The 17,469-nt window shown below is 37.0% G+C and overlaps 1 protein-coding gene across 1 annotated transcript in view; it reads right to left on the bottom strand.

Annotated features, from left to right (window-relative positions):
* TP53BP2 (tumor protein p53 binding protein 2) overlaps positions 1-17,469 on the bottom strand; it is a 62,896-nt gene that overhangs the window by 20,823 nt on the left and 24,604 nt on the right. The window contains exons 3-5 of the mRNA XM_081300197.1: positions 14,799-14,912; positions 11,780-11,862; positions 1,592-1,693 (exon numbers count right to left, since the gene is read on the bottom strand). Of these exons, the coding sequence (XP_081156323.1) occupies positions 1,592-1,693; positions 11,780-11,862; positions 14,799-14,912 (299 nt within the window). The remainder of the gene's footprint in view (positions 1-1,591; positions 1,694-11,779; positions 11,863-14,798; positions 14,913-17,469) is intronic.

Raw genomic sequence — 17,469 nt, 5'->3', positions numbered from 1 at the left:
ACCAAGTGGCTCTAATATAGCAAACAAGCAGTAATCTTTGAACTAGTTTTCATAAAGTTTTGTTACAACTTTAAGAAGAAACTCATGCTGAATGGGAAGGCACTAAAAGAAAGCAGTTAAATGCACAGGATGTGGATTTGAGTTTAGATTCAAACCCAAGCTTAGCCATATTACCTGGGCAAATTATATAGCTTCACCAAGAAAACAAATCTGTTTCTTTCTATATATAATGGATATGATAGATAGTAACTAGTTACTGTACTGAGGATTAAATGAAATAGAAAATGTACATTTTTTGACAATTGCCTTGAAGAATCCCTGGCTAGCTGGGCACAACAGCACATGCCTGTAATGCCAGCACTTTAGGAGGCTAAAGAAGAAAAATTACAAGGCTAGTTTGGGCAACTTGCAAGAGCTTGTTCTGAATAAAAAACAAAAAGGGCATAGATGTATATCAGTGGTAGAGCACCCCTGGATTCAATCCCTAGCAGTGCAAAAGCAAAGAAAAAATTCCTGACCAGGGCTGGGGATATAGCACAGTGGTAGAGAGCTTGCCTAGCATGTGCAAGGCGCTGCATTCAAATCCCACACTTTGGGGAGAAAAAAAAAATCCTTATTACTTCAAAGCCTACTAGGTAACCTTTCATGTCAAACTACCAACTATCAACTTCAGTCACTGAAAGACTGGCTGACTAAGTATACTGAGTGTTTAGACCAGGGGTTTGCAAACTACAGCCTGATGGCCAAATTCAGCTTGCTATTTTTGTAAGTGAAATTTTACTGGCACACAGCCACACCCATTTGTGGTTGCTTGAATAGCAAAGTTGAGTAACTAGTACAGAGGCAGCCATAGCTTACAAAGCCTAAGATATTTAACTATGTAGCTTTTTTTTTTTCTTTTTTCTTTTTGAGTATCAGGGATTGAACTCCAGGGCACTCGAACTCTGAGCCATGTCCCCAGCCTTATTTTGTATTTTCATTAGAGACAGGGTCTCACTGAGTTGCTTAGCACCTTGCTTTTGCTGAGGCTGGCTTTGAACTTGTGATCCTCCTGCCTTAGCCTCCCCAGCCGCTGGGATTACAGGCATGTACTACGGCACCTGGCTTAACTATATAGCTCTTTAACGAGAAAAGTTTGATGGTATCTGGTTTAGACTAGAAGCCTGTGCAGGAGAAGCAGCAGTGAAAATGGTTTTGATGGTAATGAAGAAACTTCTTAAAATAATTTTCCTCATTCAAGTACAGGACTAAGATTAGTTTGTGGGTAATGTCCCCAAATTAAGGAAGCAGTCTCTTATTGGTGCCAAACAGCATAAGGGGACAGTGTCAGCATCTGTAAAACTTACTCCTGCTACAGGCCAGGTTAGATCCTAGTGGCAAGGTGAAAAGCTCTTTATGACTTTCCTATGTTACTGAAACCCACACAAGATGGTTAACTTTGATCAAAATTAGGGATTAGGAAGATCTTTAATAATAGGGATGACACAAAGACTTCTGCAAAATGAAACACTTTGGATTTAATAGACCACAAGCAGCTTTTCATACACATTAACAATGGTAACCTATTAGATCTTTGAAAATAAGACATTACCTTCGTAGCCAGCATTTGTTGCTGAGCCTCAATCTGTTGCTGCTGTCGAGATGCCATTTCTTGAAGTTCAGCAAGAGTCAGGTCCATTCTAGGACTATGAACCTACAAATACATATAATCCAAATTACTATTAGATGATCACAAAGAGTCCTCCCCAAACATCTATTTATAAGCTTCATCTGAACCAATCATGACAAAATCAATTAGCCATTTTTTTCATAATGTTAAACAGACCATTAATTTTTACATTCATATTCACCACAATGACTTAAGATGTAAGGCATACTAATATACATACCAGCAATCTTTTAAGTTAGGAAAATAAATGGAAAATTTAGAATTACTTGTTCTATAGTTAATTTATATTAGGACTGTAATGTTTGCTCATTTTAAACACAGTACTGGGACAACAGCAGCAAACCTAGAATACAATCATCAGAACATCACTTAAAAATATATTAGCAGGAGATCCAACATGGCGGCGGGCGGAGAGGCAGCGTTTTCAATACCCCCCCAGTGATGGGGTCATAAAGACGCATAGATAACGCTTAGATTCTACCAACGGAGAATCTCCTAGCAAAATTCCACTGAAGAGAGACCGGCCGGGAGCTACTAGGATTTTTTGAAGAGACAGATTGCCCCAGACGAGCGAATCCCTGCCAGGAGATGCAGAGGTCCAGATCTGCCAGCCACAGTCCACGCCGTGGCGCGGCTGCCGGCCAGTCCGCCAGCAGCAAACATGACTGGGTCCCGCTAGCCTCCGAGACGCAGCTTGGCAGGAAGAAGTCTTTAGCCAAGCCTTCATGAAATAGCGAGCTGGGAACTGAAGCCAACCGGGGACGGACCAGTCCCACCCCTCCCTTTGGACACTCCGGCAAGGAGCCTGGGGCCCGCCATAGCAGAGAGGTGACATTATCGGAGTTCGGCCGCCGGAATTCCTTCCCAGCAGAATCCACTTTAGCAGGTGTGTGACTCCCTCCCCATCCAGATACAAGCAGCCAGGAAACTTCATGGACCTCTCAGGGGTCGTGTCTGTAGGGAAGCAGAGGGGATCCCCGACCCCCAACCCCCCATATCACCAGCGGTGACTCCCAAGGTCTTAGCCGCCAATTTACCACAGCACTGGGGCTTAAATGGGACACGCAGTGGGGCTGCAAGTGTAACTAGATCTCTGGGGAACCGCTTCTGGTGAACAGGACCTGGCTGGCTGGCTGACAGGAGGAAGGGGGGTAAGGGCAGGAAAAGTGAAACGGCTCTGGACTGACAAGTCTGAGAGACTCCCAGGAGACACCTTACAGGGATTGCTATGGGCAGGTAGAGAGCAGAAGCTCCACTCGGAGGGCACAGCTCCGCCTACTAGAAGAGAAGAAAATGGATCTCTAAGACTTCAATATTTTTTTTCTTCTTCTCTCTCTGTTCCTTTCTCCCCTTTTCCTTCTCTCTTTCTTTCCCGTTTCAAGTTTTATTGTTCTTTTCATTCTCCTCTAATCTATCTATCTCTCTCTCCTTCTTTCTTTTTAAAAGCACCTTCATTCCCCTACCCCCCAACTTTCATCCCAAGCATTACGTCTTCCATTACGAGTAATTGTCTAAATGCAAATAGGTGAATATCTCGAGGCTGTCTATAGGGCTCCTAAATACCTAGCTACTACCAACACCCTGATCCAATTACCTGTTAGTATCCACCTTCAGTAGAGCAATCTTCTAAAGTAGCCAAGACATACTAACCCTCGTACCATCATAGCACCTAACCTAAACATATAGTCCTAAGAACAAACAACAAATCACTATATGCATACAGAACCTGGAAGCCTTTTATGAATTGAATGAATCAGCTTTAAAGTACAATAAAGCCCAACATTTCTAGACATAATCTCCCACCACAAAGGAGAGACAACAGAGATATACAAAGCCAAAACAAATGTATAGGAGAAAGCAGTTACAAAGCAGTCAAACAGAGCTGGAAAGTAACGTGAACAACATGAAAAAACAAGGGAAAAAAGGACTACAAACAATGCAGGACAACTTAAATCTACAGGAGGACCTAGAAACATCAGAAACATGGACAGGGAAAGAAATCAAGGCATACCTAACTCAGATGGAACGGAATATTAGAGAAGACATGAGACAGCAAGTCCAAGCATTGAAAGTATATTTTGAAAACGAACTAAACAAACAAATTCAAACTGCAAAGAACGAGCTTTACCAGGAGATAGAGATTTAAAAAAAAAAAAAAGACAGTAATCCTAGAAATGCAAGAAACCATAAACCAGATTAAAAACTCTAACGAGAATATTACAAATAGACTAGAACAAGTAGAAGTCAGAACATCAGATAATGAAGACAAAGTTCATCAACTTGAAAAGAATATAGTCAACACAGAAAAGATGCTTAAATCTCACAAGCAATCTATCCAAGAGATATGGGATCTCATAAAAAAACCAAATTTGAGAGTCATTGGGATAGAAGAAGGCACAGAGGTTCAAACAAAAGGAATGGACAACTTATTAAATGAAATAATCCTAGAAAACTTCCCAGAGATGAAAGACGGAATGGATTGCCAAATCCTGGAAGCCTACAGGACCCCAAACATCCAAAACCGTAATAGCCCAACTCCAAGACATATAATTATGAAGATAGCTAACATACAGAACAAAGAGAGAATATTAAAAGCTATGAGAGAAAGGAGGCAGATTACATTCAGGGGTAAACCAATTAGGTTAATGACTGATTTTTCATCACAGACTTTGAAAGCGAGAAGATCCTGGAACAATGTATTTCAAACGCTGAAAAATAATGGATTCCAACCAAGAATACTGTATCCAGAAAAATTAAGCTTCAGATTAGACTATGAAATTAAAATCTTTCACGATAAACAAAAGCTAAAAGAATTCGCAGCCAGAAAACCAGCACTGGAAAGCATTTTGAGCAAAATACTACAAGAAGAGGAACTGAAAAATAGTGCCCAAAACTAACAGTGGGAGGTATCTCAGTAAAGGGGGAGAAAAATAACCAAAGAGGAAAAACTAGCCAAACTAAAATAAATAAATAAATAAACATGACTGGAAGTACAAACCATATTTCAATTGTAACCTTAAATGTTAATGGCTTAAATTCACCAATCAAGAGACACAGGCTAGTAACCTGGATTAAAAAAAAAAAAAAATCCAACAATATGCTGCCTTCAGGAGACTCATATGATAGGAAAAGACATACACAGGCTGAAGGTGAAAGGTTGGGAAAAATCATACCACTCACATGGCCCTCGGAAGCAAGCAGGAGTGCCCATACTCATATCGAATAAAATCAACTTCAAACCTAAGTTAATCTAAAGGGATAAAGAAGGACACTATATACTGTTAAAAGGAACCATCCACCATCAAGACATAACAATTATCAATTTGTATGCACCAAACAATGGTGCTGCAACATTCATAAAACAAACTCTCCTCAAATTCAAGAGTCAAATAGACCACAACACAATAATTATGGGGGACTTCAACACACCGCTATCGCCATTGGACAGATCCTCTAGACAAAAGCTGAACAAAGAAACTATAAAACTCAATAACGCAATCAATAACCTAGACTTAACCGACATATATAGAATATATCAACCATCATCAAGTGGATACACGTTCTTCTCAGCAGCATATGGATCCTACTCAAAAATAGACCATATATTATGCCATAGGGCGACTCTCAGTAAATATAAAGGTGTGGAGATAATACCATGCATCTTATCTGATCATAATGGAATGAAACTGGAAATCAATGATAAAAGAAGGAAAAATCCTGCATCACCTGGAAAATGAACAATATGTTATTGAATGATCAATGGGTTACAGAAGACATAAAGGAGGAGATAAAAAAATTCTTAGAGACAAATGACAATACAGGCACAATACACCGGAATCTATGGGACACAATGAAAGCAGTTTTAAGAGGGAAATTCATTTCTTGGAGTTCTTTCCTCAAAAAAAGAAAAAAACCAACAAATAAATGAACTCACACTACACCTCAAAAACCTAGAAAAGGAAGAGCAAAACAATAGCAAATGCAGTAGAAGACAAGAAATAATTAAAATTAGAGCAGAAATCAATGAAATTGAAACAAAAAAAAACCATTGAAAAAATTGAAAAAACTAAAAGTTGGTTCTTTGAAAAAATAAATAAGATCGACAGGCCCTTAGCCATGCTAACGAAGAGAAGAAGAGAGACAACTCAAATTACTAACATACGGGATGAAAAAGGCAATATCACAACAGACACTACAGAAATACAGAAGATAATTAGAAAGTATTTTGAAACCCTATATTCCATTTAAATAGAAGATAATGAAGATATCGATAAATTTCTTAAGTCATACGATCTGCCCAGATTGAGTCAGGAAGACACACACAATTTAAACAGACCAATAACAAAAGACAAAATAGAAGAAGCCATCAAAAGACTACCAACCAAAAAAAGCCCTGGACCGGATGGGTATACAGCGGAGTTCTACAAAACCTTCAAAGAAGAATTAATACCAATACCTTTCAAGCTATTTCAAGAAAGAGAAAAAGAAGGAGTTCTTCCAAATTCATTCTATGAGGCCAACATCACCCTGATCCCAAAAGCAGACAAAGACACTTCAAAGAAAGAAAACTACAGACCAATATCTCTAATGAACTTGGATGCAAAAATTCTCAATAAAATCCTGGCGAATCGAATACAAAAGCATATCAAAAAAATTGTGCATCATGATCAAGTAGGATTCATTCCTGGGATGCAAGGCTGGTTCAATATATGGAAATCAATAAATGCTATTCACCACATAAACAGACTTAAAGACAAGAACCATATGATCATCTCGATAGATGCAGAAAAAGCATTCGACAAAGTACAGCATCCCTTTATGTTCAAAACACTAGAAAAACTAGGGATAACAGGAACTTACCTCAACATGGTAAAAGCTATATATGCTAAACCTCAGGCTAGCATCATCCTAAATGGAGAAAAACTGAAGGCATTCCCTCTAAAATCTGGAACAAGACAGGGATGCCCTCTATCACCACTTCTATTCAATTTAGTTCTTGAAATACTAGCCAGAGCAATTAGACAGACAAAAGAAATTAAAGGCATAAAAATAGGAAAAGAAGAACTTAAATTATCTCTATTTGCGGATGACATGATAATATATTCAACAGACCCAAAAGGGTCTACAAAGAAACTGCTAGAGTTAATAAATGAATTCAGCAAAGTGGCAGGATATAAAATCAACACGCATAAATCAAAGGCATTCCTGTACATCAGCAACAAAACTTCTGAAATGGAAATGAGGAAAACCACTCCATTCACAATATCCTCAAAGAAAATAAGATACTTGGGAATCAACCTAACAAAAGAGGTGAAAGATTTATACAATGAAAACTACAGAACCCTTAAGAGAGAGATAGAAGAAGATCTTAGAAGATGGAAAAATGTACCCTGTTCATGGATAGGCAGAACTAACATCATCAAAATGGCGATATTACCCAGAGTTCTCTACAGGTTTAATGCGATGCCAATCAAAATCCCAATGGCATTGCTTGTAGAAATAGATAAAGGAATCATGAAATTCATATGTAAAAACAAAAGACCCAGAATAGCAAAAACAATTCTAAGCAGGAAGTGTGAATCTGGAGGTATATTGATACCAGAGTTCAAACTGTACTACAAAGCAATAGTAACAAAAACAGCGTGGTACTGGTACCAAAACATGCAGGTGGACCAATGGTACAGAATAGAGGATACAGACACCAATCCACAAAATTACAACTTTCTTATATTTGATAAAGGGGCTAAAAGCATGCGATGGAGGAAGTTTAGCATCTTCAACAAATGGTGCTGGGAAAATTGGAAATCCATATGCAACAAAATGAAACTGAATCCCTTTCTCTCGCCATGCACAAAAGTTAACTCAAAATGGATCAAGGACCTAGATATCAAATCAGAGACACTGCGTCTGATAGAAGAAAAAGTTGGCTACGATTACATACTGTGGGGTCGGGCTCCAAATTCCTTAATAGGACGCCCATAGCCCAAGAGTTAATAACAAGAATAAACAAATGGGACTTACTTAAACTAAAAAGTTTTTTCACAGCAAGAGAAACAATAAGAGAGGTAAATAGGGAGCCTACATCCTGGGAACAAATTTTTACCCCTCACACTTCAGATAGAGCCCTAATATCCAGAATATACAAAGAACTCAAAAAATTAAAACAATAAGATAACAAATAACCCAATCAACAAATGGGCCAAGGACCTGAACAGACACTTCACAGAGGAGGACATACAATCAATCAACAAGTACATGAAAAAATGCTCACCATCTCTAGCAGTCAGAGAAATGCAAATCAAAACCACCCTAAGATACCATCTCACTCCAGTAAGATTGGCAGCCATTATGAAGTCAAACAACAATAAGTGTTGGCGAGGATGTGGGGAAAAGGGTACACTTGTACACTGCTGGTGGGACTGCAAATTGGTGAGGCCAATTTGGAAAGCAGTATGGAGATTCCTGGGAAAGCTGGGAATGGATCCACCATTTGACCCAGCTATTGCCCTTCTCGGACTATTCCCTGAGGATCTTAAAAGAGCGGCACAATTCACAATAGCTAGACTGTGGAAGCAACCTAGATGTCCTTCAATAGATGAATGGATAAAAAAAATGTGGCATCTATACACAATGGAGTATTACGCAGCACTAAAAAATGATAAAATCATAGAATTTGCAGGGAAATGGATGGCATTAGAACAGATTATGCTAAGCGAAGCTAGCCAATCCTTAAAAAACAAATGCTAAATGTCTTCTTTGATATAAAGAGAGCAACTAAGAACAGAACAGGGAGGAAGAGCATGAGGAAAAGATTAACATTAAACAGAGACGAGTGGGGGGAGAGAAAGGGAGAGAGAAGGGAAAGCATATGGAAATGGTAGGAGACCCTCAATGTTACACAAAATTACATATAAGAGGTTGTGAGGGGAAAGCGGGGGGGGGAAACAAGGGAGAGAACTGAACAACAGCAGATGAGGTAGAGAGGGAAGATGGGAGGGGAGGGGAGGGGGGATAGTAGGGGATAGGAAAGACAGCAGAATACAACAGTCACTAATATGGCATTATGTAAAAATTGTGAATGTGTGACTGATGTGACTCTGCAATTTGTATTTGGGGTAAAAATGGGAGTTCATAACTCACTTGAATCAAATGTATGAAAGATGATATGTCATGAGCTTTGTAATGTTTTGAACAACCAATAAAAAATATATGTATATATATATATATATATTAGCACTAAAAAAAATCCAAGATACAATGGGTTATCACTAGGTATCACTAGGTTATCTTTAGGTAACCTATCATGTCAAACTACCAACTATTTGGTAGTTAGAAATCCACTCTTTATTCAACACTATCCTATAGTATCTAGCCAGTGCAATAAAAATGAGAAATAAGCCGAATCCTGATGGGTAAGGAAGTTTAACTGCTTTTACTGACAGACAATATTGAAAAAATTTAAATATCATTTACAGTAGCTTCAAAATGAAGTATACAGGGATACATTTAACAGATGTACAAGACTTATACAATAAAAATTTCAATGCACTGCTGAAAGACCTAAAAAAATGGATATACATGTTTATAAACTGAAACATTCAGTATTATCAATATGGCAATTCTTTACAATTTTTTTTTCCTTTGCTATACTGGAGACTGATCCCAGGAATACTCTACCACTGACCTATATCTCCAAACTTTTGTACTTTTTATTCTGAGGCAGAGTCTCACTAAGTTCCCCAGGCTGGCCTTGAACTTGAACTTGCAATCCTCCTGCCTCAGCATCCATAGTTACTGGGTTTTATAGATGTGTATCACTGTGCCTGGCCCCAAACTGATCTTTAGAGCAAATGAATTCCAATCCACATGCCAGCAAGCATTTTTGTAAAAGTTGATAAACTGATTCTAAAATTCATATGGAAGTGCAAAGTACCTAGGAGAGCCAAAACAAATTGGTAAGTAGGTTGGAGAACTTACACTACCCAATTTGAATACTTATGAAGTACCAATAACCAATACAGTATAGAACTAATGTCAAGACAGACAAGTAAATCAATGAAACAAATACAAAGAACAAAACAGAACCACAAATTTCTGGGGCAACTGATAAAGGTCCAAAAGCAAATGAGAAAGGCTTTTCAAAAAAGGCTTGTACAACTGAATATCCATATGCAAAAAGCAAATGAGCATTGATGCTCATTCAAATATTAATTTTAAAGTGATAATAGATTTAAACATGAAACCTAGAAGTACAAAACTTCTAGAAGAAAACAAAGGAAAAATAACTGTAACCTTGCTTAGGTAAAGAGTAGGTACAACATCAAAAGTATGCTCCATTTAAAAAAATAAATAATTAATTAAGCCAGGCACTTTGGTAGGCCTATAATCCCAGCAGCTCAGGAGGCTGAGGCAGGGGGATTGCAAGTCCAAAGCCAGCCTCAGCAATTTAGCAAGGCCCTGAGCAACTTAGCAAGGCCCTGTCTCAAAATAAAACATAACAATGGCTGGGCATGTGGCTTGGAAGCGCCCTTGGGTTCAATTCCTGCTACAAAAAAAAGAAAGGAAATCAACTGTACTTCACTAAAATTAAGAACTTCTGTTCTTCAACAAGGCACTGGGGGGTTTGTTGTTGTTGTTTGTTTAAAAAAAAAAAAAAAGAAAGAAACAACCATACTGGCATGCCCCTGCCGTCCCAGTTACTTGGGAAGCTAAAGTGGGAGGATCATTTAAATCCAGAGTTCAAGACCAGCCTGGGTAATAGCATAAGACCCCACCCCTGCCTCAAAAGGGGGACAGGAGGGCACAAATATCCTCAATAAGGAAAACAAATGAATAAAAGAGTTTAACAAATATTTCATCAAAGAAGATCTAAGGAAGGCAAATAAGCATATGAAAATATGCCCCAAATCATTATTCTTTAGAGAAATATAAATTAAAACCACAATGCAATACTATTACACATCTATTAGAATGGCTAAAATTAAAAAGACTGATGATACCATTGGTTGGAATGTAACAAAATACAATCACTTTTGAGAACAATTTGGCACTTTCTTAGAAAGTTAATATACACCTACTATATGATTAACTATTCCACTAAGTATTTATTCAAAAGAATTAAAAGCATTTGTCACATAAAGACTTATACCCAAATATTCACAGCAGCTTCATATAAAATAGCCCAAAACTGGAACAATCCAAAAGGGTAAAAGAATTGTGCTATATCCAGACAACAGAATACCACCTCTCAGCAAGAAAGAGGAATTAACTATTGCTACATGCAATAATGTGAATAAACCTAAATTATGCTGAGTGAAATAAAAAAGAGTAGATACCAGATGATTCCATTTGATAAAATTAATTTGTAGTGACAATAAACTTACCCACTAAAATTTCTTGAAGACTGAGATGGAAGCATAAGGAATGAATTATAAAAAGATATGAAGAAACTTTTGGGGATGCTGGATACTTTCATTACCATCATTCTAGTGATGGCTTCATAGGTAATACGTATGCCACAACTTAAATTATGCACTTTTTTCAGCAGTACTGGGGACTGAATCTGGCGTCTAATGCATCAAATTGTACACTTCAAATATGTGCAGTTTATTGCATGTCAATTATACTTTAACAAGAGTTTTAAAATAATTTTTACATAATCTACATTCTAATGTAAATTTGCTATAAAGTGAGGAAAGGTAATTTTAGCTAATCCCTAATGGAATTAAAATTTTTGAGCTCTAAAAAGAAACATCTTCCAGGTATACTGAGATACTCGCTTAAATTCATAAACAATAGCCAGAGCATTCTCATAAATTTTCTACTTTTTCAAAAGTGATTTTCAGCAACAACAACCAAAAAAAAAAATCAAAGGAAAAAAATACTTCCTTGAACTTGTTCTGCATTTATTTTGTTAAGAATTTACAATATATTCAGCATCTAACTTATATGATAGCCATGTAGAAATCATTAAAAATTCCCATAAAATTTAAAATAACCTTTAAAAAGGCCCATTCTTAACCACTATTAACAAAGTAACAGTGATTAAGATTTAAAGGTTAAAAAAGTAATACTGTTGCATATATTATTTGTATAAAAACAACCACTTACGCCATTCTCCTTTCTTCGTTGTTCAGCAGGAATTTTTACACCATTTCTTTTCAGACTTGGATCTTGAGATCTTGGTCCGCTCACTAAGCACAAAATTCAAAAACTATGCATTAACACTAGTTGACAGATACTCTTTTGTCAGTATTTCATTTGAGAGTTCTGTTATTGTTGTTCTTTGATACTTAAGTTGAATGAACTAAAATATATTCTAATAACAATGGAGTTAAGATTTTACACCAGCCTACTTTGGAAAATCAATTACATAGAACTGTGAATAATTACTAGCACTAAGGAGTATCACACCTATTCACAAGACGAACAGTGGAAAAACAGATAAAATTAACATGCTTCAGACTATGGGTCATTCATGTCAATTGCTGATAGTTACTCACCTACTTCTCAATTTAGCTACTCAGTAGTGATATCAAAAAGGGCTTCATTCAAAGAAATAACTGAAAATTAAACTGATCCATCCTTGTACCTTAACAGTATTTATAATTCATGTTATAAGAATGCATCATAAAAGGAAAAATAATTAATTCATGTTATAAGAAATAAGATCAAAAAAGAGAACTTTTAAATAAATTAAGCTATACCTGTAATTCCCTGAATTAGAAAAATTATTAAATTACATTCCAAGAATTCATATTTCTTTGAATCAAATGTCTTTTGCCAAAAAGCTTAGCAAAAATTCTCATGTCAAAACATAAACATATTCATCCTCAGAGTCAAGTATCACACACACACACAACTCTAACGTATTAGCTTTATTTTTTAAATATTGCTGATTCTCTAATGGAATAGCTCAGATAATCTATCACAATATTTCTGCAAGAAAAAATCAAATACAATTTAAGAATAATTATTTTCTTTGCTGCCTCAAAGAAGAAAGTACTTAACCAGTTTTTCCTTAACATAATCAGTTGTGTAATTAAAGTCAAAGCAAGAGCTTTAAAACTAATTTCATACACATTATAAGTCATAGGTCCAAGTTGAATTGAAAAAATAATAAACAATAGCCATAAACATGATAACAGTTTCCTAATCTTTAGTCTAGAAGTCTGGACTCAACAGGGTAAATTAACACCTTCTTACAGGAGAATGAAAAGCAATCCTGCTTTATCCCAATCTAAACACTGTGTGGCACTGGTGTTTTGCAACAAAGTGAAACATCTCTTTTATCTTCAGATTGCATGTCTCACATTACACACCACGCTGAAATTGCATATTGCACTATTGGGAGACTATTTAATAATTTACTCGGTACTACACAGCAAGATATTTCAACTGGAAGATGAACAGACAAAATTCGACTTACTAACTAGAAAAGGACGTATGTAGTAATGTAAATAAAGAATGAAAAAAATAAGATCCAAATGCCAATTAAAAAAAAAAAAAGCTTAAAGAAAAAAACATGCATACAGATACCACTGAAAGGCACGTAAGTCAGCCTGGTCAAGGTGACTCAGGTTCCACTCCTGGCTCTGCCTCTAGGTGTGTAGTCTCTGACGTCACTTAACCCCTAAGTATCAGCACTTCTCATCCAGAGTAGAGAAGACCTAGGCCAATTCTGTTTAATCATTTTTAATAGTCAGGTGCCATATGGACACTTATATTAAAACAACAGTCCACTAATTAACATATTACCTACATCCTTAATCCCAAGAAAATTGTCCTTAACTTTCCATTTTTGTAAATTCTACCATTTTTGGAAATACTTAGTAATCCGGCTTTTACCCATGGATTCCTACTGAGAACAGTACTGCCTGATGATCCCAGAACTGAAGCTGCTCTTTTTTCCACAACCTACAAGACCTCCAAGGTCCTAGGGATGGCCATGCCCTCAATGTCTAGGACTATTTCCAGCCCATATCTCTCTACCCAATGTATTATCTTCTACCCTCTCCTTCTTATTATCATCTGTAAACCCTGGTCACAACCCTTGGTCAGTAAGTGATCACCTGACTCCACTTTCTTTCTAGCTTCAAGTCCTGCCTTTATTCTGGAACATTCTACTACCCCAAAACTAGCCTCTCAGTTCTATAGCCAAAATTTTTTCCATTCTAATTCAGGCTCATTTCAGGGTCCAACCCGAGATGATTTCACCTAAAAGTGTTGTACCTTTGAAATTTTAAATTCAAACTTTCTACCCATCTCGATTCCTTTCACTATGCCAGCTCATTAATCAAATTGAGACTTTCGCTCTCTGGACCCCATCTATTCTTTCCCCACTGCCCCTCCTATCTTCACCTCTTCCCCACCCAGGTTAGATGTCACCTTGCCAATACCACATTCTCCCTTGTCCCATGAACTTCCATTGAGTTTGTCTGGCAAAACCCCAAATTTGGAACAATCCAACTGTCTTTTCCTCTCGTAAACCACTTGAGTTTTAAAGTACAACTAGAGAAAAACTACACATGGTCTCAGCATCTCTCATCTCAGTGGGCCTCAGGGCTGGTTTCCCAAGTAAACACACTCTTCTCCACAATAGCTTCAATTGCTGCCCTAGGTCCACCACTGACACTTTCAGGTGACTTTACTTCTCATCACAGAGAAAACCCATTTTCAAGATGAGAAACCCCTTCATTTGCTCCCCGAAAAATGCATAAATTTAACTGCAGCTGCCCCAGTTTTCTTTCTATTAGTGTTCAAGGGATCCCTCCTCTTGCCTAAGAGGAGTCTCTCCAGCAGCACTGTGGAAGCACCTCCTCAGAAGTCTTGCTACCAGCTACTCCATCTCTCTCAGAACTTCAACCTCCTGCTCAACTGCCTCCTTCTCATGCACCTAAAAAACAACAGTCAAATTTCTCCCACCTTCAAACAAAACCATATCCTTTCGTTTTGTCTCCCCACTCACAGGTCTTAGAAAAGCAGTCTATCCCCACTATTTCAACTTTCTAACCTTTCCTTCATCTCTCAAATTACCTGGCTTCCCATCACATGTCACCTCTCCCCCAGCTACTGCAATGCACAAAACACATGCTCAAATATCTGTTATGGTTCACAGAACGCTACCTACCCACATCCCTGCCAGGGTGGCGTTCGTGACGAAGGAAGAAACGAACTTCACTTCTCTGACTTCCAAATCGTTGAAGAACATCAAACATTCTCTCATTATCAGCAACTGGACGTTCTAAAAGAAATGAGAAATCACATTTCTACAAGTAAAATAAAGATAAAACATACTATATATCATTGATACAAACTATACATTACCTATATAGGAAATACTTGGCATCCTCAGACATTTTTTTCTTTCAGAAGCTCTTTGAAAATAAAGCTTCATAGATTTTCTACACTTACAATCAGTCAAGCCAAGATGAAAGACTAGAAAGAGGAAGGTATTAGGCCAGCTATCAAAAGCTTCAGTCTAATGCAGCAAGCTCTTATTCATTGTAGCCATGCCATTTAACCTCTGTGGATTTTGAACATTTCTGTAACCTATTAGAACAGGGTCCCTCCTAACATTAATATTTTGATTTCCTAAGTATACAAAGGTAAAATTTAGAAGCAACTTTCTAAAAAGCCTAGTCTTATTTTTTCAATTACAGTCTTTAATACAGGCTACTTCTAATTATAATTTAATGTAAAAAAGTCAGATCCATTTTCAAATAAAGGATATTCATTATGGTGAAAATATATCTATTTGGACCCTCTACTAGTGAGAATGCCAGTTTTCAGAACTTTTCTGGAAGCTTCCAGAGAACCCATCTGAATTCACCTCAAAAAATCTTCACATCTCAGGAAAGGAAGCTGGATTAAAAAGGCAAATGTAGAGTTTGAAAAGACAACTGCTTACAAATCAATGGCAATATAATTTTTAAATATAAGAATGCTGAAATAGCCTAAAAAACTACACACACTTATCAGTAATCAAAGACAGTATCTCGGTGCCTTAAATAAATAACATGGACAGAGAATGGGGCACCCAAGCATTCAGCAGCCAATTTTGTGAATAAACCCTGAACTTAATCAGCCTGGCTGGAAAAAAACAACATGCAGTTCTAGTTTTACTTTCAGTAATGAAACATACCGAGTTGACACAGATAATCCCCTTCTAGATACTATATAAATTCTAAGACGAAAACACCCACATCTGAGAAGACAGCCTCCAAAAGAAATTCTGAGTAGACCCTCCACTCTCCATCACAAAACACACACACACACACACACACACACACACACACACACACCACACACCTCTTAAGAAAGGAAGGAAAATCTTCAGGTCCCTAGAGCAAAGAGAGAACTCAGAGAAGTTAAATTAACTTCCAGGCCATATAGTACTGCCCTGGAGGATAAGGCCTCTTTTATGAGCTATGGGAACAAAGGTTCTGGTAGCCCTGTGACAGCAAAAGATCAGGTGCTAACCTGCCCAAACTAATAGAAACTTCAAAGGTTCTCAAAGCTCCCTATGAACACCTTTCACTCTATCTCCTATCTTTGACATTTCTGCCTGTGTGACACTGGACATGCCATTCCTGACATGTCCCTGACACCCTGTTCAACAGATGGAGCACACCCATTTTGGCAGTTACTGAATTGTAATACAACTGTCATCTGATACTTCTTTCTTCTTCTGCACCATAAGACATTCAAAGGCAGAAACTTTCATCTCTGTATCTCTCAAAATTGAACATACAATAGGTATTGAAATGCTCACTAATATATGAGTGAATAGTAAGGAAATGGAAAGGGAAGGAAGGAATCAAGAAGGGAGAGTAGGAGCTTTAACACTTATAGAATAAAATAATAGAGTACCTTTACAAATTTGGAGTAAGAGAGATTTACTTCAAATTAAACACAAAAAAGCCTGAGATCAAGAATAGTTTTTTCCTTAAAGCCTACAATCAAGAAGGAAAGGCAAAAGCCAAAGGAATTATGAGCAAAGTATATAAAGAACCAATCTGAAAAAAAGAGAAACCCAAATGGCCAATAAACAAATGAAAAGATGGGCAACCTTACTGGTAATCAGAAAAATGCAAATTTAAACCAAAGACTAGTTTTCAGCTATCAGAAAAAATTAAAATATTGTAAATGTTGATGAATAATTTTGAAAATAAGTGGAAAGAATATTCATGGAGGGAAATATGGTAATATATATTTCTTTGTTAAATATGTGAACCTTTAACCCAATAATTCCACTTCTTGGTATTCACCCTAGAGAAAAACTGGCACATGATCAAAAGAGTCTATTAAAAGGATTTTCACTGCAGCATGTATAAAAACAAGAATAAAATTAACATAAATGTTCATGAATAAAGAAACAGAGCAACTGTAGTTTATGATAATTATGGAAAATTATGTGATAAAATAATGATATAAATTTATACATACTAATCTGAAAAGATCTTCCTGGCTATGTTATAAGGTAAAATAATATGCTAATACGTATCTACAAATGCTTATTTACATTAAAAAATAGAAACAACACAAAATTATTTCTACAGTTACTTAATAAATGAAGAAAAAGGGTCTGAAAAGCTATCTGCTAAATCCTAAGTGATTACATCAAGCAAGCAGGGAGTAGGCTTGGGAGAACAGACATCCATTCTGTCTGTTCATTTTTCTCTTCTTATAAACAGAACACAGCCAGGTGTTCTCATTAAATTGTTTTAAATTAGGGTTGGGGCTAGGGCTCTGTGGTAGAGCACTGCATAGAATGCATGAGGTCCTGGGTTTCAACCCCA

Source organism: Spermophilus citellus, assembly GCF_964194105.1.
Source record: "Spermophilus citellus genome assembly, chromosome: 6".
NCBI lineage: Eukaryota > Metazoa > Chordata > Mammalia > Rodentia > Sciuridae > Spermophilus > Spermophilus citellus.
This window is presented reverse-complemented; position numbering and strand designations above follow the sequence as displayed.